The sequence below is a fragment of the Galleria mellonella genome, unplaced genomic scaffold (genome assembly GCF_026898425.1).
Source record: "Galleria mellonella isolate WM207_F2 unplaced genomic scaffold, CSIRO_AGI_GalMel_v1 utg33, whole genome shotgun sequence".
Lineage (NCBI taxonomy): Eukaryota > Metazoa > Arthropoda > Insecta > Lepidoptera > Pyralidae > Galleria > Galleria mellonella.
Window position 1 is genome coordinate 11,795,495 of NW_026442079.1, and position 21,033 is coordinate 11,816,527.

The 21,033-nt window shown below is 35.2% G+C and overlaps 1 protein-coding gene and 1 long non-coding RNA gene across 2 annotated transcripts in view; one reads left to right on the forward strand and one right to left on the reverse strand.

Annotated features, from left to right (window-relative positions):
- Positions 1-5,653, reverse strand: part of LOC113518656 (uncharacterized) — a 47,291-nt gene extending 41,638 nt beyond the window's left edge. The window contains exon 1 of the mRNA XM_052896681.1: positions 5,280-5,653. Coding sequence (XP_052752641.1) covers positions 5,280-5,492 — 213 coding nt within the window. The 5' untranslated portion in view covers positions 5,493-5,653. The remainder of the gene's footprint in view (positions 1-5,279) is intronic.
- A 2,372-nt stretch (positions 5,654-8,025) lies between these two features.
- Positions 8,026-20,257, forward strand: LOC116413307 (uncharacterized). Its single transcript, XR_008253043.1, has 5 exons — positions 8,026-8,196; positions 8,866-8,948; positions 9,937-10,150; positions 18,448-18,632; positions 20,032-20,257. It is a non-coding gene; the product is annotated as an uncharacterized LOC116413307 (long non-coding RNA).
- The last annotated feature ends 776 nt before the right edge of the window (positions 20,258-21,033 follow it).

Sequence of the window (21,033 nt, forward strand, 5' to 3'; positions counted from 1 at the left end):
CATCACTAATTCTGGACATATTATCATAATTATTATTTCAAACAATAGGATTTTCTCCCGTTTTGGTCCCGTTTTAGTTTTGGAACGAGCGTTTTTTATTTCGCAAAGAAAAATGTTATAAACAATCTAGGATATATAATATTTTAATGTTTGTTAATAAATGAATGACGAATTCTGAACGTAATTTCTGTATATGAATTAAGTATGTGTTGTATGTATCATGCGTATATTGTGTGCGTGCGTGCATGCGTGTGTGTGTGTGTGTGTGTGTGTGTGTGTGTGTGTGTGTGTGTGTGTGTGTGTGTGTGTGTGTGTGTGTGTGTGTGTGTGTGTGTGTGTGTGTGTGTGTGTGTGTGTGTGCGCGTGCGTGCGTACGTGCGTGCGTGCGTGCGGGCGTGCGTGTGTGTCTGTGTGTGTTTGTGTATGGATAGGTGGATGTGTGGGCGTGTGGGTGTGTGTGGGGCGAATCTTTTTAGGTCAAAGTAAATATTTTTTTCATGATAATATCCCTACTTCCTTACTTATATTATTATTATAAAAGTGAAAATGAATTATTTTGTTCTTTACATTTTAGAGTCTTAACGGCTTAAACAATCATTATAAAATTGGGAATACTATATGACATATAGAAAGATAATTTTCATCTCGGTCAGATATGTTACGGCCAGACGAACGAAGTTGCCAATAAAAGTACCTATATAAGATAAAAAAAAAAAAATAAAAAAAAAGATATCAATCTGATGCTAATATTTTTCAGACAAACTGAAAATATTGTTGCCACTTTCTAGAATTATTCATGTAAATTGTCTAAACGTTTTGATGGAACGACAACACTGTATAAAGGCCGCGTGATGAAAAAAAAAAGTCCACAATGTTTCACTTTTAATACCACACCACCGCGTTTTTGTGGCTACGAGAAATGTGTTGGTCATAACATTTTCTATTTAATAGGAACGCTTTCATTACCGGTCAAATTCCATATTGTCATTACAGTCTGGCCAGAAGAATTAGATGCCATTATTAAGACGTGTAGCAAGTTTAGTTTGTCTGAGTTTAGCTTTTTTGATGGGTGATAATAGAATGGTAACCCCGCCTGCGCTAACGGGATACACCGGCGGAGCACCAGTGAGCCCATCATGATGAATTAACCATGATAGTTTCTAGGGGAAACCGCGAGGAGGTCGACCTGGTTGGGTATATTGCTAGCAATGGGATTCTTAGTCTCCATTACTAACAATCCCTTTCCCCCCGACTTTAGCTTGTTATGAACTACATAGATGTTTCATAGAACGAGAATACTAAACCTTAATCTATAAAATGGTTGTATAAATTTATAAAAAACTATATGCAGATGTATTGCCGTGTGGTCCCAGCATAAAATAGGCCACCATTCCATTCCCGTGCGTGTGGAACTTTATGGCCGAGAGACACTGCGTCACTCTTAAAATATCACTAAAAGCCTAACTGCGGTTGCCAACCACAACCCCCAATGGCAAATATCAGAAGGAAATGCCTCCCAGCCCTTTGACTAGGGAAGTTCCTTATGTTAACGATGATGTACAGTTGTACTCAAATTTTGAAATGTTGAAAAAAGAATACGGATCTATACTATTGTTTTTTTCGTTTCTGGTTTTTAACTATATTATTTAGATATAAGTATAGTTATATAGTATATAGTCATAGTATGTTTTTTTTATTAAGATTTACTTTCAAACTCAGTATTAGGGATTTCATAAAGTATAATCTTCTATCTTCTACTTAAATACGTGTCTTTTGGTCAGGATATACCTGAACAAGATAAAAGCCCTTAAAGTAAAAAAAAAAAAAAAACTTTTGGTCAAATAATCTCAAATGTAGATAAGAATAATATAATCGCTTGAGCATGAAATTTTTTTAATGACACATTTATTTACATAATTCGCAACGCATGTACCTGTCATGTAAAATGTCATAAAAAGTGGATTTTACCTAGAATTACATGTGTACAGACTTCAGTTATAATTTAAGTGTTTTATTTCTTTCCAATCGTCCGTTTCAATGTCGTGTGGTCCCGCCGTAGTATAGGCCCCTCTTTTCTCGTGGGTGTCGTAAGAGGTGATTAAGGTAGGGCAAGGAATGGGCAGCTTAAACTTGAAGCATCTTTAAAGCCTACCTGCAGTTGCCAATCCGCTTGCCAAATTTGGCAACTACCGGCAAAACCCTCTCAAGGGGAAGACTTATGTTCAGCAGTGGAGAATTAAAGGCTGATATGAACGTGATGATGATAATTACCTTCCAAACCAGATCACAAATTTATAGATCGCTTACCTAATGTTCCATAATATTCTTAAAGGTATCGAAGTTAAGAAAACAAAATTTTGAGAAGTGACCTATTGATGGGTTGTGGATGCTTGTGAATTGTTTCTACGCTACTATGCGAAAGCGGTGCACATCTCTGATGCGTAGGGTCCGGGACAGCTCTAACGCTATTCTAAGGGTATAGTATGTATGTTTTTTTTTGATGGGTGAAAATGGTATGGTAATCCCGCCTGCGCTAACGTGTGATAGATGAGAATGAAAACAGGCCAGTTAGCCCATCATGATGAATTCAACAGGAATTAACGATGATAGTTTCCAGAGGGAACCGCGAGGAGGTCGACCAGGTTGGGTATATTGCTAGCAATGGGATTCTCAGTCTCCATTACTAACAATCCCTTTCCCCCTATAGTATGTATGTAGGGTAGGGTATTTGCGGACCGTCCAGACTGCCAGTATTCGAATCGTTGCAGAATGATTCACATGCTGGCTAACATACAAAAAAAGTAGGTTAAGTTAATGTTATTTATTTAGAAGCGTAAAAATTTAATTTAATAATTTATATTAGATACAAATTAATATTGTTAAAATTTTATGGGCCCTGGTTGCCTTTATTAAAGGATTTATTTATTTATTTATTTATTATTATTGACCCATTTTTGACACTCAATGTCTATATCCTATCCCTGAAGTAGAAATAGGCTTTTCGATATAAAGGAAAACCTTTTTCATCATCATCATCATGATGACGTTAACTGTCCACTATTGAATGTAAACCTCTCTCTTGTAGGATTTTGCCAATAGTGGACACGCTTGGCAAACTGAGTGCCAACCGCAGCTAGGCTTTGGTAATGTTTTAATAGGGACGCTACTGCCCATCCCTCGTCTTTTAAATTCCCTTAATTGCCTCTTACGACACTCGCAGAAAAAGAATGGTTGACCCATTCTATGCCGGGACCACATGGCAAAACTTTTTACTTTGATATAACTATTAATTGCCTATGCAAGCAACTACGAAACTGTATCCCAATAAAAAGCAACTAAATTTTTCCTCAAACACAACAGCCTAAGTCAGTGGTTTTTAAAGTGTGGGTAGCGAGGTCTTGGGGGGTGGTCACCATTTGTACTAAAGGGTCGTGGAGGGTCACGAAGCCGTAAAAATTAAAAAATAAATTATATTCCTTCAAGGACATTTAATATATATAGGCTAACATAAATTAACATTTAAAATTTATATATTTTTAATAGGTAAAAATGGAATGGTAACCCCGTTGCACTATTGGTAACATTGGCGGGGTCCAGTGAGACATGATAAGTGAAAATGAAAACATACCAGTCAGCCCATCGTGACGAATACCACAAGAATTAACTACGGTGGTTTCCAGGGGGCACCGCGTGGGGTCGACCTGTTAGGTCGGATTTTCATTACTAACGATCCCTTCACCCCTGACAAAATGTATAATAACATACCCGTAATCTATGTTTGAGAACTTTATTATACATATTTATTCATTTTATTGTACTTAATCGATACCTAATTACAAAAATAAAATTGTACGGATTTTTATATTTGTAATTGTTCAAAATTAACCTTTTTATATACTTTGACAATTATAGTTTTTTATAAAAAAGAATATTTAAAAACAATTGTAAATAGAACAAAAAAATACATAATATACCTCAAGTCAACAGACAGTAATTTTATTTTACAATTAATATAGATAATACCTATATACAACAAGAACCAGCATATATTACAAACATAATATATCAAAATACATAAAGGGTAAGGAATCGCAGTGGGTAAGTAAATAAACATATTCGCAAAATATGTTTACTCACTAAGGGAGTCATATTACGAAAAAGTTTGAAAAACACTGACCTAAATGTTTGCATACAGTAGGTACTGTTTCAAACAACGCCTTATCGAATTACCTTCCACAAAGGCCCAAGGTGTGGAATGAGCGGTTTGCCTAAAATATCCTTAGAAACTATAGCACATTTTCAGGATCAGCACGCACGCCGCGCACGTAACCACCCTGGTATTTTAGTCGTCTTTACACTATAGTAATCGTTAACCATCAGGCGGGACTTAAGCTTATTTATCTATGACTTTTTAGTCTGAATCGATCAATTGTTAAAAATAACTATATCAAATTATGTTGTATATCTTCATCTTTTTATTACTATATATATATATATATATATATATATATATATATATATATATATATATACCGCTTGCGCTATCGGTATACGCTAGCGGGGCACCAGTGAGCGATGAAAGATGACGATGAAAGCAGGTCAGTTGGCCCACCATGATGAATTCGACAAGAATTAACCATGATGGTTTCCAGGGGGAACCGCGTGGAGGTCGACCTGAGAGCAATGGTGCTATTAGCCCTTATTACTAACAATCCCTTTCCCCCCAATTATTACTATATAATTCATTCATTTATTTTTAAATAATACAGACCGTACAAAAAAATTGTTTAATGTACCCAAAATAGGAAATATATTACAATAGATAGGTTTCATTTAAAAAAACTGACAAGCAATATGGGAGTGGATCACATCATTAATCATTTACTTTCAAACCTAATCCGTTTAATTAAGTACGCGCACACTTCGTTCTTTATAATTAAATCGTTATGAGAGAACTTTAATCAACTACCTATATTTAGAGAAAGAAGTGTTATGATAAATTCGCGATGTATTATAGCACAACATTAATGATAGACATTATAATATAATTGTACGGTGTTACGCCAAGCATATCATTTGAATACCTACTCGATATTAATCACTTTCACTCACGACTGATTGTAAACAAACTGCATAGGTCTTTGGTCATAGACAAAAAATAGTCAGGAGCACAATTGTGATTCTAATTCTAATTTGAAAAAAGAATATTTAAACAAAATAAAAGTAATGAAAACTTCTTGATGGCATATGTAGGTAATTAAAAAAAAAATATCACTTACATTATCAGAGATGCTGCTCTTCACATCTTGAGGACACAATTTCAGCCCAGTATCTTGCTTCGGACTTGTTAGCGGCGTTCTAGTGGTGTATCTATTAGAAAGCCTCCTTGCAAAATTACTTTTGAAGTCCTCACATCTCATTATGGACTCGACTGGCCTAGCAAATTCTTCATCGAGATTTGCCGGCAGCGACTCGTACGTTTGCATAAACATTATAATTTTAAATTTGAATTTGGAAACATTATAAAACGCATAAGTCCATTGGCGTTCGATTTTTTAAAAAATCGAATTCATCGGCAATATTGCGCGCGCGTATCGTGACGTATCAGACGGCCGTTAACGGCAAAGGTGGCTGTCGTACTGTCGGATTCTAACACCTGTCATCTAGCGAGTTATTACATCGTCGTTTGACCATTATTTATCAATAAAACTTAAATCTATTCTAACAATTAATAATAAACAATTTTTTTTCATTAATTTATTATAAAAATAAAGTGATTAATTTTTTTTATGTTGGACGTCAACAGATGATCTTTATAGGACGCCCAAATAAAATGTTTGTAAATTCAAACTTAGAACGTAATAGCGCCATCTAGTAGGTACACTTGGCTTTTTTAATGTGAAAGATCTATATGTGTAAAGTGGGTTCGCACTTCTTGACTACTAAGTCAAATGTTTATAGCATACTAAATTATTTTTTGTAAAACGAAATATGTATAGATGTCTCTGATATCTTACCTATAAATATATAGATAAGTTATTAAAGAAGTAACTATAATATCTTTAAATAATAAAGTTAATGTATCTATCAGCAGCACTTTTGTTTAGTACTTTTCTTTAACACCCTTTCAAATCTATCGTCCTCTAAAATTTCTCAGTCCTAGCCCACCAACTATACGGTTTATTAGAAAATCCAGGGTTGTGCACATTCTATGAATATTCTAATATAAAAGCAAAAAAAAACATAGATTAAGAATCATCATCATTATCATCATATCAGCCATTATCTACCTCTGAAGATAGGCTTCCCTCATACCTGAACCACCTGCATCTATTGACTTCCTGCAATGCATTTGAGGTCGCCACTCCATACAGTGAAGGGTCGTCCTATACCTACTGCATTTGCCGTACGGGGTCACCATTCAAGAACCTGTCTTTGCTATCAATTGCCGGTTCTTCAAGGTATGTGACCAGCCCATTGCCACTTCAGCTTGCTTGCCCTAATGTCCTCATTTCGGATTCTGTCATGCAAAAAACTCCGTGCATAATCTTCTCCATAATTCGCTGAGTAATTTGAAGCTTTTGCATATGAGCAACCGTGTACTCGTAAAACCATGTTTCGGTTTTATAGATCATAACTGGTAACAAACACTGGTTAGAGACTTTCGCCTTTAAACTTTAAGGTATTTTGGATAAATTTGGTAAATTAAGAACCTACCTAGGTTATGTTTACAATTTATTAAATTACAGTACTCGACTCTCTGTGGCATTTTTTTTATGGGTGAAAATGGAATGGTAACCCTGCTGGTAAGCCTGCGCTAACGGGATATGCTGGCGGTACTGGCGGAGCACCAATGAAGAGTGATCGATGAGAATAAAAACAGGCCAGTTAGCCCATCATGACGAATTCACAAGGAATTAACCATGATAGGTCGACCTGGCTAGGTATATTGCTAGAAATGGGATTTTCAGTCTCCATTACTAACAATACCCTCCTCTCTCTGACATTAAATAACGATGTAGGATTAAAATACGTTTCAATTAAAGAAGAGGGCATTGTTAGTGATGCAGGGTAAACTAGTAGCACAGGCGAAGTTATCATTCCATTTTCATCCCTTAAAAACAAGTAACTTCTTTATTTTTCAGATTTCCGATCCGTAAACCCTTTCCTTTGTGTTTATTTATTATTTATTTATTCATTATTACATATATGTGTACATGGCGGACTTAATGCTAAAAGCATTCACTCCCAGTCAACCATAGGGAAGTGTCAGAATACTCGAATTAATTAAATGTACTAAAGTACGTAACGTGATACTAGTAATTATTGATATATGTACATACATACTGAAATTTATATATATATATATATATATATATATATATATATATATATATATAAACAAATAAATATATGTATATAACAAATCTATTTACACTAATATAAGATATATATTATACACAAAAATTAAAATAACATATAGTACTTACTGCTCGGATAAAGTTTAAAAGTAAACATAAATATTTTTTTTTTGAAAGACGGTTTCTCCAAAGTCTTTTTCTTAATGGTATCAGGAAGCGCGTTTCAGAGCCGGGAAGAATGTAAGATAAAAGAATTTGAAAGAAAACCAAAGGGCCTACCATGAAATTTCGGAGCCAAACGAAACAGAAATTTGATGTTAAAATTACATAATACATGCCGTTTGGAAATATTAAAAATGTTAAAATATTGTTCCTTTGGAATTTTATGACACTTATGTTAAACTCCATTTATTGGTCCGATTTTGGTATAAACAAAAACACGAAATTGAATCCGAAATTTCGGAATTTCATTTTCTGGTAGACCCGCAGTATGGTGAGAGAGGATAAATAGTTGAAGAGTATTATAGGAACGTAGGTGTTAACCATGAGTTTGAAAAAGGTACTGTTTAATATGTAATATAAACTTTTTCATTAAAAGATATCCTCTTTTCTCCGATTAGATTATATTGCCTAAACTTTTTTTTTATTTAAATGTCAAATGACATTTGATCTGCTACATGTTGAGAGTTTACAAAATTTTCTTTTTAATAATTAAAATGCTTTATCAGTGATATTATGCACATAATATATTGTATATTTACATTTACAAAATAAAAATACCAACAAACTCATGTTTTTTTATACAACATGATTGAAAGAAATAATAGTCATTGTGGTATGTACCTATAGATAAACTTATTGTAAATGTAAAATTATTGTAAACGAATTACAATACTTTTTTGTCTCTAGAAATAAATATTTTATACCGAAATGTCCACTGACTTGATCGAGTACAATAGACACGAATATAAATAGATGGCGCAACTGTACATTTTAAAATTGGGTATTTAGGTTTGTGGGGCGCAATTATTATATAGGTAGATATTTGAATTCGTGTATAATACAGGAAAACAATACACAGTGACCGGCTTGTTTTGTATATTTTTCTTTATATTACATACAAGTTTTGCTCGTGGCTTGATCCGAATTACCGGAATACGTTTTTTTTTTTTTATACAACTTAGAATGGCAAACAAGTTGACGGCCTAATTGATGCAAAGTGGTAATCGTCGCCTATAGACATGAGCAGTACCATGGTCATAACAGAGTATACTGTTTCGCCCGTAATACCCCCCATGCGTTGCCATTCCTGAGGACTCAGGTGTTATTCCTCTGTACCCAGTAAATTCACGCCATATCCCACCCTCCAGAGCGAAACACAGCCATGCAAACACAACTGCTTCACGGTTGAAACACGAATGGGACAGAGGTACCCAAGCAATCGACTTTTGTACAAAATCTCCCTCTGGTAATAATATAATCAGACGCATCTCTTTCATTTTAGATCTATCGGCCTTTACCGTTCCACCCCCAATTCTGTTAACTGTTAAAGCATTAAGATATCTGAGAAAAGTAATTTACTAATCGGTAAGCACATCTTATCTTCTACTACTACAAAAAATGAGTAATTAACTGGTACATTTATTTAATTATGATTTTTTTTTATTTTTATTTTATGGCGTTTCATCATCCCAGTAACAATTTTTATTCCTTACTCGTCCGGTAGAAGTTATTTGTTTTATTATTCATTCTTGATCCTCCTAGTATTTTGAATTACTTGTACGTATAATTTAATAACATAATTGTTGCTTTAGGATGAGTAAAGAAAAGTTTTGGTTATGTTAAAAACCTAATTATTTTCAACTTTTATTGCTATATATAAATCACCACCGGGCTGTAAACGTCATCTGTTAATCATTTTGATGACCTAAAATTACTAAAGATCATTCCTACTACTGGAGATGGCGACAAATAAAGTCGCTTCCACATGTATAATAATACTAGTTTTTAACCGCGTCTTCGTCTGTGTAACGCGATAAAAAATAGTATGTCCTTCTCCATCTCAAATAGAATTTCGTGATTATTGGGTAATAAACAAACAAACCTACTTTCTCATGCTACTGCCCGTCCCTTGACTACTAAGTTGTAGTTGCCTCTTACGACACCCATGGGAAAGGAAGGAGTGGACTATTCTATGTCGAACCACACGGCAATTAATATTACTAATACTTATTAATAGTAACATTGTATTTATGTCTATTAATAACATTGTGTATTATATATAATATATATCTGTCTATTTATATGTATTTACTTATATATATTTTTATTTATTTATACCTATTGGTCTTTTCAATTGTAAAGACATTTTATTTATTTATTTTTAATTACAACATTTAAGTCGATTCGTACACATGTATGACTGTAACTACTAATGAACTGTCAGTTTTCTCATATTGGGTTTGCTGGAAGAAATCTCTATTGGAGATAAGCTCGCCTTTGTGCACTATTATGTTTGTTTTTACATTTTAATAACCTTTGTGTACAATAAAGAATAACATTTTGAATTTTACAGCGATGATGCGAAATGGCCCCCAAACTTTCCCCTAAGCCTGCAATCTGCAAGGAATTCGACTCAGTCGACTCAGTCGAAATTGTCTTCATTACTGTCGCCTTCACATAACTTTTGATCGTGCTGACACAGACCTGCAAGATTATCGCCTCGGGGTTCACGAACATAATACTGTGATGTCGCAGACCAAGGAAGTAGATAATAAGGGGGAGTTCTCGTAAGATTAAATATTTTATTAAACAACTTAAAACGGTAAATATGTTGATAGGTCGCCTGATGGAAAGTGGAAATTGTCGCCTATGAATATGAACTGCATCGTGGATATCACAAAATACACTGTGATGGACATCATCGGTATCATAACAGCTGTTAACTGTCCACTGCTGTACATAAGGGGAATTCTGTCAATAATTGCCTCGCTTGGCAGGTAGATGGGCAAGTTAGGATTTGTTGATGTATTAGGACATTGCCTTCCATCCCTCGACTTTTAAGATCGAATCGATCGAAGACGGGAAAGGAAGCGGTGGTCCATTCTATGCCGGGGCCGCACGGCCGTCATGGTACCTCGTAATATGCTGCCATTCGTATAAACTACGTCGTTTCTTTTAATGCATACTTATAAAATGGTAACCCCTCCTGCGCTATTGGTATATACTGGCGGGACACCAGAGAGAGAGATATATGATAGATGAGGATAAAAGCAGGTCAGTTAGCCAATCATGACGAGTTCCACAAGGAATAACAATGGTAATTTTCAGGGAGAAACCCGTGGAGGTCGAACTGATAGGGCATCGTGCTAGCAATGAGGCTGTTAGACCCCATCACTAACAATCCTTTTCCTCGGTCTATGCGTGTTATGATGCCCCAGGTCATCCTGTAATTTTTATTCAGAGTATCACTCTGGAATTTATTTTAATATTATATTAATGCTTGCAATCGATATGAAGCCTTCAGCTACCTTTCACAATAACGTCACTCGCAATCGGCATAAAATCTATCTTCATACCTAAAATCAGAATAGTTACGCACAGTTTCTCCTGCGAACACTCAGGTTATGGAATGGTTCTCCTGCCGAGGCTTTTCCTAGAGACTACAGCATGGGGTTCTTCAAAAAGGCGGTAAAGCGCGCGTGGCGACCCTGGCGTTACAGGCGCTATATAGGTGACGGTAATTTACCATCAGACGGGCCATATGCTTGTTTACCACCATAACAGTATAAAAAATAATCGTAGAATAATTTTACAACTTATCCGCTCTTTAGTTTTTTTTTTTTGTTCTTGATATTTTTATGAATGTAAATAGAACTGTAACAATGCCTACACTATAGGCGGAATTGAAGGGATTTGACTCGCCTCTCGGATGTCTGGCTGTTCAGACTTGTCAACCTTAACCTCTGTACGATTTTTATTTAAATAATTCCATTTAATTCGCTCGAAAAACAGTAATTGAAGTACTAGGAACACAGAAACAGTAAGGAGATTATAGTCGAAAGTGAGACAAGGACATCCCTTTGTGTGAGTGAAACAATTACATTTTTTTACGTTCTAATTACTATACACGTTCGTCGCAATAATAACAACTAACCTATAACTTGCGATTGGACAATTGCATATCAGTGCATGAGGCATGAGGCGGAGCTAATTAAACACAAGTCCATCGTACCTACGCGCGCATTTTACCCTGCCACCTAAGTCTGGTAGCTGGTACGCTTATGGTTTATTTAGGGTTTACGCGTAGAAAGAACAATATTTTGTCGCATTGTACGTATTTACTTTGGATTTCATAACTCACATAATATTAACTAACGTTTACCAGCTAACAAACAAAATAGCTTTTACGCTCCATTCCAAATTTAAACTATCCCAAAAATATTGAAATGATATATTATTGTAATAATAATTGTCACCCTTCACTGGTGCTCAACCAGCGTATCCCGTTAGCGCAGGCGGGATTACCATACCATTTTCACTCATCAAAAAAAAAAATATATTACTGAGAGACAACTAGTTCCTATTACTAACAGTCTCCTCTTGTCCATCTCCTCACCTCCCCGCCCCCCTCGGACCCTATCTGTACTTAGCTTAACTTAAACTGCGGGTTTAAGTCAATTACCCTAACGTAACGTTAACGGTTATTATCCACCACCGCAACGCCATAGCGTAACATTTGTCATTACTTTTTCTATGGTGAAGAATGATGAAACAATATCTACTATTAGTAATGGCGACATTTTAACCGACTTCAAAAAAGTAGGAGGTTCTATGTTATGTATATATTTTCTTATGTATGCCCACCGATTTCTCAGTCAACTGTTATCTTGTCCATTCACTTTACTTCTAGTATACGAGTAAATACGCAAATTCATAAAAATCTTTGAATGTATGAATGTTTGTTACAGTATCACGCAAATACTACATAAAGAATTTGAATTTATTTTAATATACAAGATATGTTTTTTTTTTTTCATGGATGACAATGAAGTGGTAACCCCGTCTTCGCTAATGATACGCAAGGCAAGGTATCTAGAAATATAATTGAATGTTATGTTATGTAATATAATTGTTGTTATCTCTCAAAATATTTAATTTACATTTTTTTTTAATCTACGCACTGCTGTTTACTCTCTCTCTCTCTGTTTAGCGTAACGGTTGCTGGTAGAGAATGCCATCAGGCATTAAGTCCGCCCTGTAGACATATTTTAATGTGTGCAAATGTATAAATAAATAAATAAACGTTAGGGACTTACGGAATGTCTCGTCGTTTCCCGGAGTGCGTGTGCTTACGATTTAAGTCATTTATTTTTGCAGAGCGTCGAACCGAAATTCGACCCGGGGACCTAATTACGCAAAGTAGCGTGCCTACCACTGCGCCACAGAGGTCATCAAATTATGTAAAACTAATAGAGCGTGACTCGACCCCTGCCACAGTTACAATATTTTTTTAATGGGTAATACCTAGTGGAATGGATACCACGCATGCGCTATCGATATACACCGGAGATGTACACATACCTAAATGGTCGCGTACGGGGGACAAGGATTGTTATCAATGGAGTTTGACAGCCCCATTGCTAGCAATATGCCCTATTAGGTCGACCTCCACGTGGTTCCCCCTGGAAACCATAGTGAACAATTCTTGTTGAATTCGTCACGATGGGGTAACTGACCTACTTCATCCTCACCTATCATCCTTAACTGGTGCACCGCCGGTGTATACCGATAGCGCGGGTGGGGTTACCATTTACCATCCATTTACCAGTTACCATTCCATTATTACCTATTAAAAAAAAAATGGTCGCGTACAACGCGGTTTCAGAGATGTTTTCTCCCACGAACGAACGTGGAATCTTCATCATCATCATATCAGCTGCTGCATATAGGTCTTCCCTTGAGGGGTTTTGCCGGTAGTTGCCACGCTTGGCAGGTGGGTTGACGACCGCAGTTAGAATTTAGTGATGTTATGAGAGGGACGCTGCTGTCCATTTCTCGACTATTAGGTGTCCTTAGTTGCCGACACTCACGGAAAAAGAAGGGGTGGCCTCTTCTATGCCGGGATCACAGGTTTGGTTATAGTTAGAACGATGGCATATGGCATAGTAATTATAACGTACGGTGGATACAAACACAGCAACATTGAGAAGTACCATGGTCGTCCCAGTATATTCTGTGATATCTATTGTACTGTATGGACAGTGTCTATAGGTGACGGTTATCACTTTATAATGTGACTCAATTATTTAATGCCAATTTGTAGCATAGCCACATAAAAGGATTAGATAATTAAATCTTGTGTTCCTGGTGTAACCTTCTATTGCATTTATAGAAATACACGGTTTTACAGAATTAGTCGGCATATATGTTAGCTTCTCGACTGTATGACAACAACCAAACATAGAGTGGTAATTAAAATATAGAATCTAGCCAGTGTTGACACTTAGCAACTGTCAACATGACAGTTGCGTTCAGTAATTTAATGATTATGTGCAAGTATTGTACACAATTGTTTGTCATTTATAATTTCCTCAAAAAATGCCTTCAGTTGTTATTAATAAACATTTAATAAAATAACCTATGTGATCGTAAACATATATTTTTTTATTATTATATCTATTCAGTTGAACAGTCCTCTAATGTCAAAAATCTGTAGCCACCTATGTTATAAATGGAAGTCTATCAAACGACGGCCTTCCGAAGAAGTAAGTAATTTTTTTTAATATATTACCTGCGAATGAACTATTTGAAGAAGTGGCAATGTTATGGCGGTAAGACAAAATTCCTTAAAAAAAAGACCTTCGAAATTTGAATCCTCATACTACGATCATGTGTCACAGTTTCCATTTATACTTACTAATATTATAAAGAGGAAATAGTTGATTGTTTGTAATGAATAAACATAATAACTACTCAATCACACACAATAGCACACCTGCAATGCCGCTGGTGTTGCGGGTGATCATGGGCGGCGGTAGTCACTTACCATCAGGTGAGACGCATGCTCGTTTGCCCCATCTGTTGTAAAAAAAAATCAATTTTAAAAATTCATTCACCTACAAAAAGCTACATTATTAGCAAGTAACATAGGCTATTGATTCTATCCATCCATGTGAATTTGGGCCGGAATACTGGTTATTAATAAACGGATAACCGCGAGCTTTATAGAGCCTTCCGATGGGCGTATAAATTATAGACTTTATATTAATTACGACGTCACTAACTTTTACCCGCGACTTCGTTCGAAAATAACCTACATCCTTCTACATCCCATATTACACATGTGTACTACAATTCATAGTGATTGCTTAAAAGACAACAAACAAACTCGCTATCACATTTATAACATTAGTAGGGATTGTAAATAGTGTTCCATTTTTAAAAAGTCCACCCCAAGTCCGAACTCTAATCTCTTATCACACCAGAACTCCTCATAAAGTCATGATGAGGTAATACAACAATTACAAATTACGAAAGGCGAGTTTTGAGCAAGATATTTGGTAACCGACTCCGACGCAATGATCGTACCAGTTTCGGTCCGTGAATGGGACTATATTCGTATTACGCCATCAGGCGTCGATCTGTAGTGTAGTTGGCTCTATTCGAGATGTAATATTTGGTCCGACCGAATTATGCTCAATCGGATATTGTACTATCAAAATTGTCATTGTATACAGTAAAATGTTTGGTCCCACGTTTTCTTAAAGAAGATTCTCAATTCGCTTGTAATGTTTATCTCTTTGTTACCTCATAACTCCGTCAGTTATAGTCTGATTTGGAAAATTGTTTCTTTTTTGTCTAAAAGGATATTAACTTACAGATTGGGATCATGAAAGTTTTATCAGAATCAGTTCAGTAGTTTAGATTTTAAATCAAAATAACTGGGTTTTAACACAATTGATGTCGGCTTTTTTTGTGAAACACAATCTTTAATTATTTTTGCAATGCAAGGAACGAATTGAGGCTAATCCAAATTTGCTTGTAGATACGATTCTTAGAGTTTCTCCATACAAATGCTTCGAGAAAAGCGGGTGAACTTTTTCATACAATTTTGCGCAATAGATAGTTATGAGTGTTTCCTTTATTAGTTCTATATTTATTTTGTTTTATAATTTTTGCATCTTTTTAATACGTAAAAACTCATTTTATTTATAAAATAATTAAACATAAATGTGTTGAGATACGTTGTGTGCATAAGTGTATAAAACATTAAAAAAAAAACGAGTCGGCTAATTTGACAATTAACTGACAAAAAGTTGACCCGTTTTTGAAACTCAACGCTCTATCTATATAATCTAAGATACGATTATACACATGTGATTTGGCATTCTAAATTCAAATTTGTTCATATTATTGTAATCTTTCAATTCACAGATGCGATTCCGTATTCTAAATTCAAATTTTTTCAATCCAATGTAACTGTAAACAATCGATTAATCGGTCCGATCATTGACAGTCTGCTGATTTTCAATAGTTAGTAGAAATAAAAAACCATTAATTGAATAAATATTTAGATTGGTTATTAATTACATTTAGACAGTGTTCCTATGATAATATCAACAAAATTTACTTACCTTTTCATTAAATTCTAATAAATTATAAATATCTAGGACTATTTTAAAATATCAGTCGGCGGCTATTTGTAGTTAACCGTCGAATTAGAATTTACAATTGAGTACTCTTAAAAATGTACTTGAAAATATTTTAAACTAAAACAATTTGATGTACCATCCGACAACTCTATTCGATCCATATCGTTGTGATATCCGGGTATCTATTGTAGTTGTACCGGTTGTAGTATCCGGTATTCTATTTCTTTAATAAATTTGTATTCTGTTAATGAATATCCTTTAATTTTACCTTTATATAATAAAAAAAATATATCATAAACATCAGACAGGCTGTATATAATATCTACCTACTGATAATGTGTTGCCTATCAAATATAAACATAAAATAATAATAAAATTGCAACTAGACGATGTCTGTACCTACATAGGATATATGTTATGTATGAAAAAATATGATGGGTCATTTTTACAATATCTGTTCGTCAGTCCATCTATATATTAATTTTAGCGTCACATAACTACACCAAATTGGATGCGGTTTTTACAGTTGTATATATAAAGGTTTAACTTAAAAAACGATAACGTACCTTTAAAATTTACGTGTACTAAGTTTTAGGCAAAAACTAGTTTTTTAATATGACATTTCCAAAATATATATATATATATATATATATATATATATATATATATATATATATATATATATATATATCAAATCAAGAAATATCAGTTCTCAATTTACCTACTGGTCTGAGAATTGAACCCGGAATCTCATTTACGCGAATTAGCGTCCATTATAAGCACGCAAATATGAACATAAATTTTTATTATTGAGTAATATATTTTGCGAGATTGCTTCAATTTGTTCTGGTATGTTATAATAATATTATAACTTAGTGACCTTGTATTCTTGACCTAATTATAAATGCGGCCGATAGTTTTATTCGTATAATACATTTATTTGAAAACCATCTTAAGAGCATTGAACTTTAGCTTATGGAAGTGCGACAACGTCTCAACTAAGGGGGAAGGAGTTGTTAATAAACCCTATCAGGTCGACATCCCAGTGGTCCCCCTAGAAACCATTGTGCTGAAGTCCAGGTGTATTCATCACGATGGGCTAACTGATCTGCCTTTTCATTGTCACCTATCATCCCTCACTGGTGCTCCGCCAGCGTATACCGTTAGTGCAGGCGGGGTTACCATTCTATTATCATCCGTTAATAAAAAATTGTCTCAAATATTTGTGATTTGTGATTTTTTAATTTCAATTTTAATTGATGATTTTTCCGATTGATTATTTAAAAATAACTCTGCTGGCGATCCAAAACAGTAACAGTGCAATAATATTCTCATAGTTGTAGTAGTTGTCACTAAAAATTTAATTTTGAAGGAAAAAATGTGTTTGAAAATGAAATTTAGTTCGCTAGAAGAGCACTTTTTAAATAATCAGAAATATTGAAAATATATATAAAGTTTGCCCTTATCACCTACAGAAAGAGGCCCAATAATACAATTATTAACAATATACATATTTTATTTTTGTTTATTTTAGACAACTTGGATGAACTAATATAAAACTGTACTATTGATAATATTCCCTATTAGGTTGACCTCCACGTGGTCTCCCCTGGAAACCATCGTGCTTAATCATTGTGGAATTCATCACAATAGGGCATCTGACCTGCTTCAGCATCATCCGTCATTCCTTACTAGTGACCCACCAATGCTTAACAATAGCGCAGGCGGAATCACCATATCATTAATATCCTTTAATGTTTGTTGGGGGGAAAGGGATTGTTAACAATGGAGTTTGACAGCCCCATTGCTAGCAATATGCCCTATTAGATCGACCTCCACGTGGTTCCCCCTGGAAACCATCGTGAACAATTCTTGCTGAATTCGTCACGATGTGCTAACTGACCTACTTCATCCTCACCTATCATCCTTCACTGGTGTCCCGCCGGTGTATACCGATAACACGCGTGGACACCGGTGGATACCAATTCCAATATCAGCCATTAAAAAAAATCCTTTAAAAACTAGCATACTATTATTCATTCAGTACCCTTGAACATTCTATAGTTTTCTTTCAGATTCTCAAAGGTTGACTGTAAGAGATACCTCTATGGGATAAGTCCGCCATTATATATTAAATCTTTTAATGCAACCTTTCCCAAAGTGGGCGATAACGTCTCCTTGTGGGCGCTGCAGGCCTAAACGGGGGCGATAAGAGACCCAGAAAAAAATGGGGGCGTTATGTAGAGACTTGGGGGGGTGATTTGTTGATCTTGAAGTAATAGTAGTTTTTAAGTAGATGAAAAAATGAGGGCGCAAAAAAATAATTTATTCTCAAACTGGGCAGTAGACAAAATAAGTTTGGGAACCCCAGTTTTAATGTGTCAAATATAAATTATGTACAATAAAGATTTTACAATACAATTCATTGTCAGATGTGAAGGAATACTTGGATGCCAAAGTTGCAGCCAGGGATGGTTCTGTCGCACCATATATAACGTCCCAGCCGTACTCTTAATCGCTGTGGGATTTATATTAATCCTGGTCATCGCTAAAAGAGCCTCCAAAATGATTCGCAGATGGAAACGTAGGCGCCGCTCCTGTCCCTGCCGATGAAATAGTAAGTTCAATCTGCACTACTTACTTATATATGTCCATTCATCATCATCATCATCATCATATTCATCATCATCATCATCATATTCATCATCATATCAGCCATTAACAGTCCACTGTTAAACATAGACCTCTCCTATATATTTACCATAAGCAACGTTCCCGACCGAAAGGGCTGGGTACAATTTCCTCCTGGTATTTGCCATTGGGTGTATTTCTAGTAGCTGCCACAGTTGGAGTTAAGAATCAGCATATCAGCTATTATTTGTCCATTGCTGAACATAGGCCATAAGGGTGGTTTTGCTAATAGTTGCCACGCTTGACAGGCAGGCCGGCAACCGCAATTTGACTTTGGCAATGTTAATAACTGACTTGTGGTATTTCTCTAATGTAATGGAGACTGAGAATCCCATTGCTAGCAATATACCCAACCAGGTCGACCTCCTCGCGGTTCCCCCTGGAAACTATCATGATTAATTCCTGATGAATTCACTAGGATGGGCTAACTGGCCTGTTTTCATCCTCATCTATCACCCTTCATTGATGCCCCGCCAGCGTATCCCGTTAGCGCAGGCGGGGTTACTATTCCGTTTTCATCCACCAAAAAAAAAGTAAGTACAAGGGGCAAACATACAGGGGCAAGCATACAGCTCATCTGGTGGTAAGTGTTTACCGCTGCCCATAAGCGTCCGCAACATATAATAGGTGGGATTATTTACAACGTTACCTCACTATCACTAACTGTCCTCATATATATTAATTATAAAGACTTAGATTATATAGATGGAGTGTCGCCATACAAATGCTTCGAGAAAAGCGGCTCAAAATTTCATACAATTTTGCGTGATAAATAATTATGAGTAATTACTTTATAATTTCTATATTTATTTTGTCTTTTAATTTTCAGACCTTTTCAATGCGCAAAAACTTTATTTATTAAATGAAATTATATTTATTAAATGAAATATAAATTACATCAATATACGTCGCGTGCGTAAATATATAAAACACTAATATAAATAAAAGCGAGTCAGCTAATTTGACTCTTAGTTGACATAAAATTGACTTGTTTTTAACCTCGATAGTCTGTCTATATAATCTAAGATATAGACACCTGAGTCCTCAGGAATGGCAACGCATGGGGGGTATTATGAGCGAAACAGTATACTCTGTTATGTCCATGATACCGATCATGTCTATAGGCGACGGTTACCACTTTCGATCAGGTGGGCCGTCAGCCTGTTTGCCATTCTAAGTTGTATAAAAAAAAAATATTCGAATTTTCTTTCTCATGTATCCTTTTATGTCACTTTTTACGTGTTATTGGCGAAAAAAGAGTAGTGATAAAATATTATATTCTTACTTCGTCATTAACAAATTTTCCTCACATTCATTTGTTTCAGTGTATCAACAAAAAAACAATGTAAACCACATGATTTATCCCGGCGTGGTGTGGGTTTATGAATATTGTCTCGTAATACTAATTCGCCTCACATTGCTCCTGCTTATAAGTGATAACATTAATTTAAATTAGTTTCAATAGTATAAAAAAACTTTTGCCGGTTACAATGTCTTTTAATTATTACATTATACTCTACAAAAACAGCGACATCTATCATAATAAAATGTATTAATGGTAAGATTTTTCACATTAAATTAAAAGTATTCGAATTTAGAAAGGTTTTTCATTTAATTAATTATTTTTCCCTACATCCGTACGTCTATTAGGTAGATCATCCATTATAATATATAAAATGTATATAGCCAACATAGAAGTGATTCTGATTGATAGCAATATAATTATGAAAATCGATTCTATTCTAAATTAGCGACGTAATCGCGTAACATCGCGTAATCTACAACAGAAAAAAAATTACAGTAATTATACAGCAATTTTTAATTTTCTAAAATGATTAATTTTTTTTATACAATTTAGAATGGCAAACAAGCTGACGGCCCACCTGATGGAAAGTGGTAACCGTCGCCTATAGACATGAGCAGTACCATGGACATAACAGAGTGCACTGTTTCGCCCATGATACCCCCCATGCGTTGCCATTCCTGAGGACTCAGGTGTTATTCCTCTGTACCCTGTAAATTCACGCCATATCCCACCCTTAAAACCGAAACACAGCCATGCAATCACAACTGCTTCACGGTAGAAACACGAATGAGACAGAGGTACCCAAGCAATCGACTTTTGTACAAAGTCTCCCTCTGGTACGATTAATACAATTATGCAAATGTGTGACAGTTTTTAATGTTAGTTCACCTTGCTCTAATTGTAGAACTCCATTCATAAAACGGTACATACCCATAGAACATGGCGGCCATAGCCTTTTTAGTGTGTATTATCATTTTTTAATTAGGGAAAAAGCCAGCATTTTTTGTGGTTGAAAAAAAAA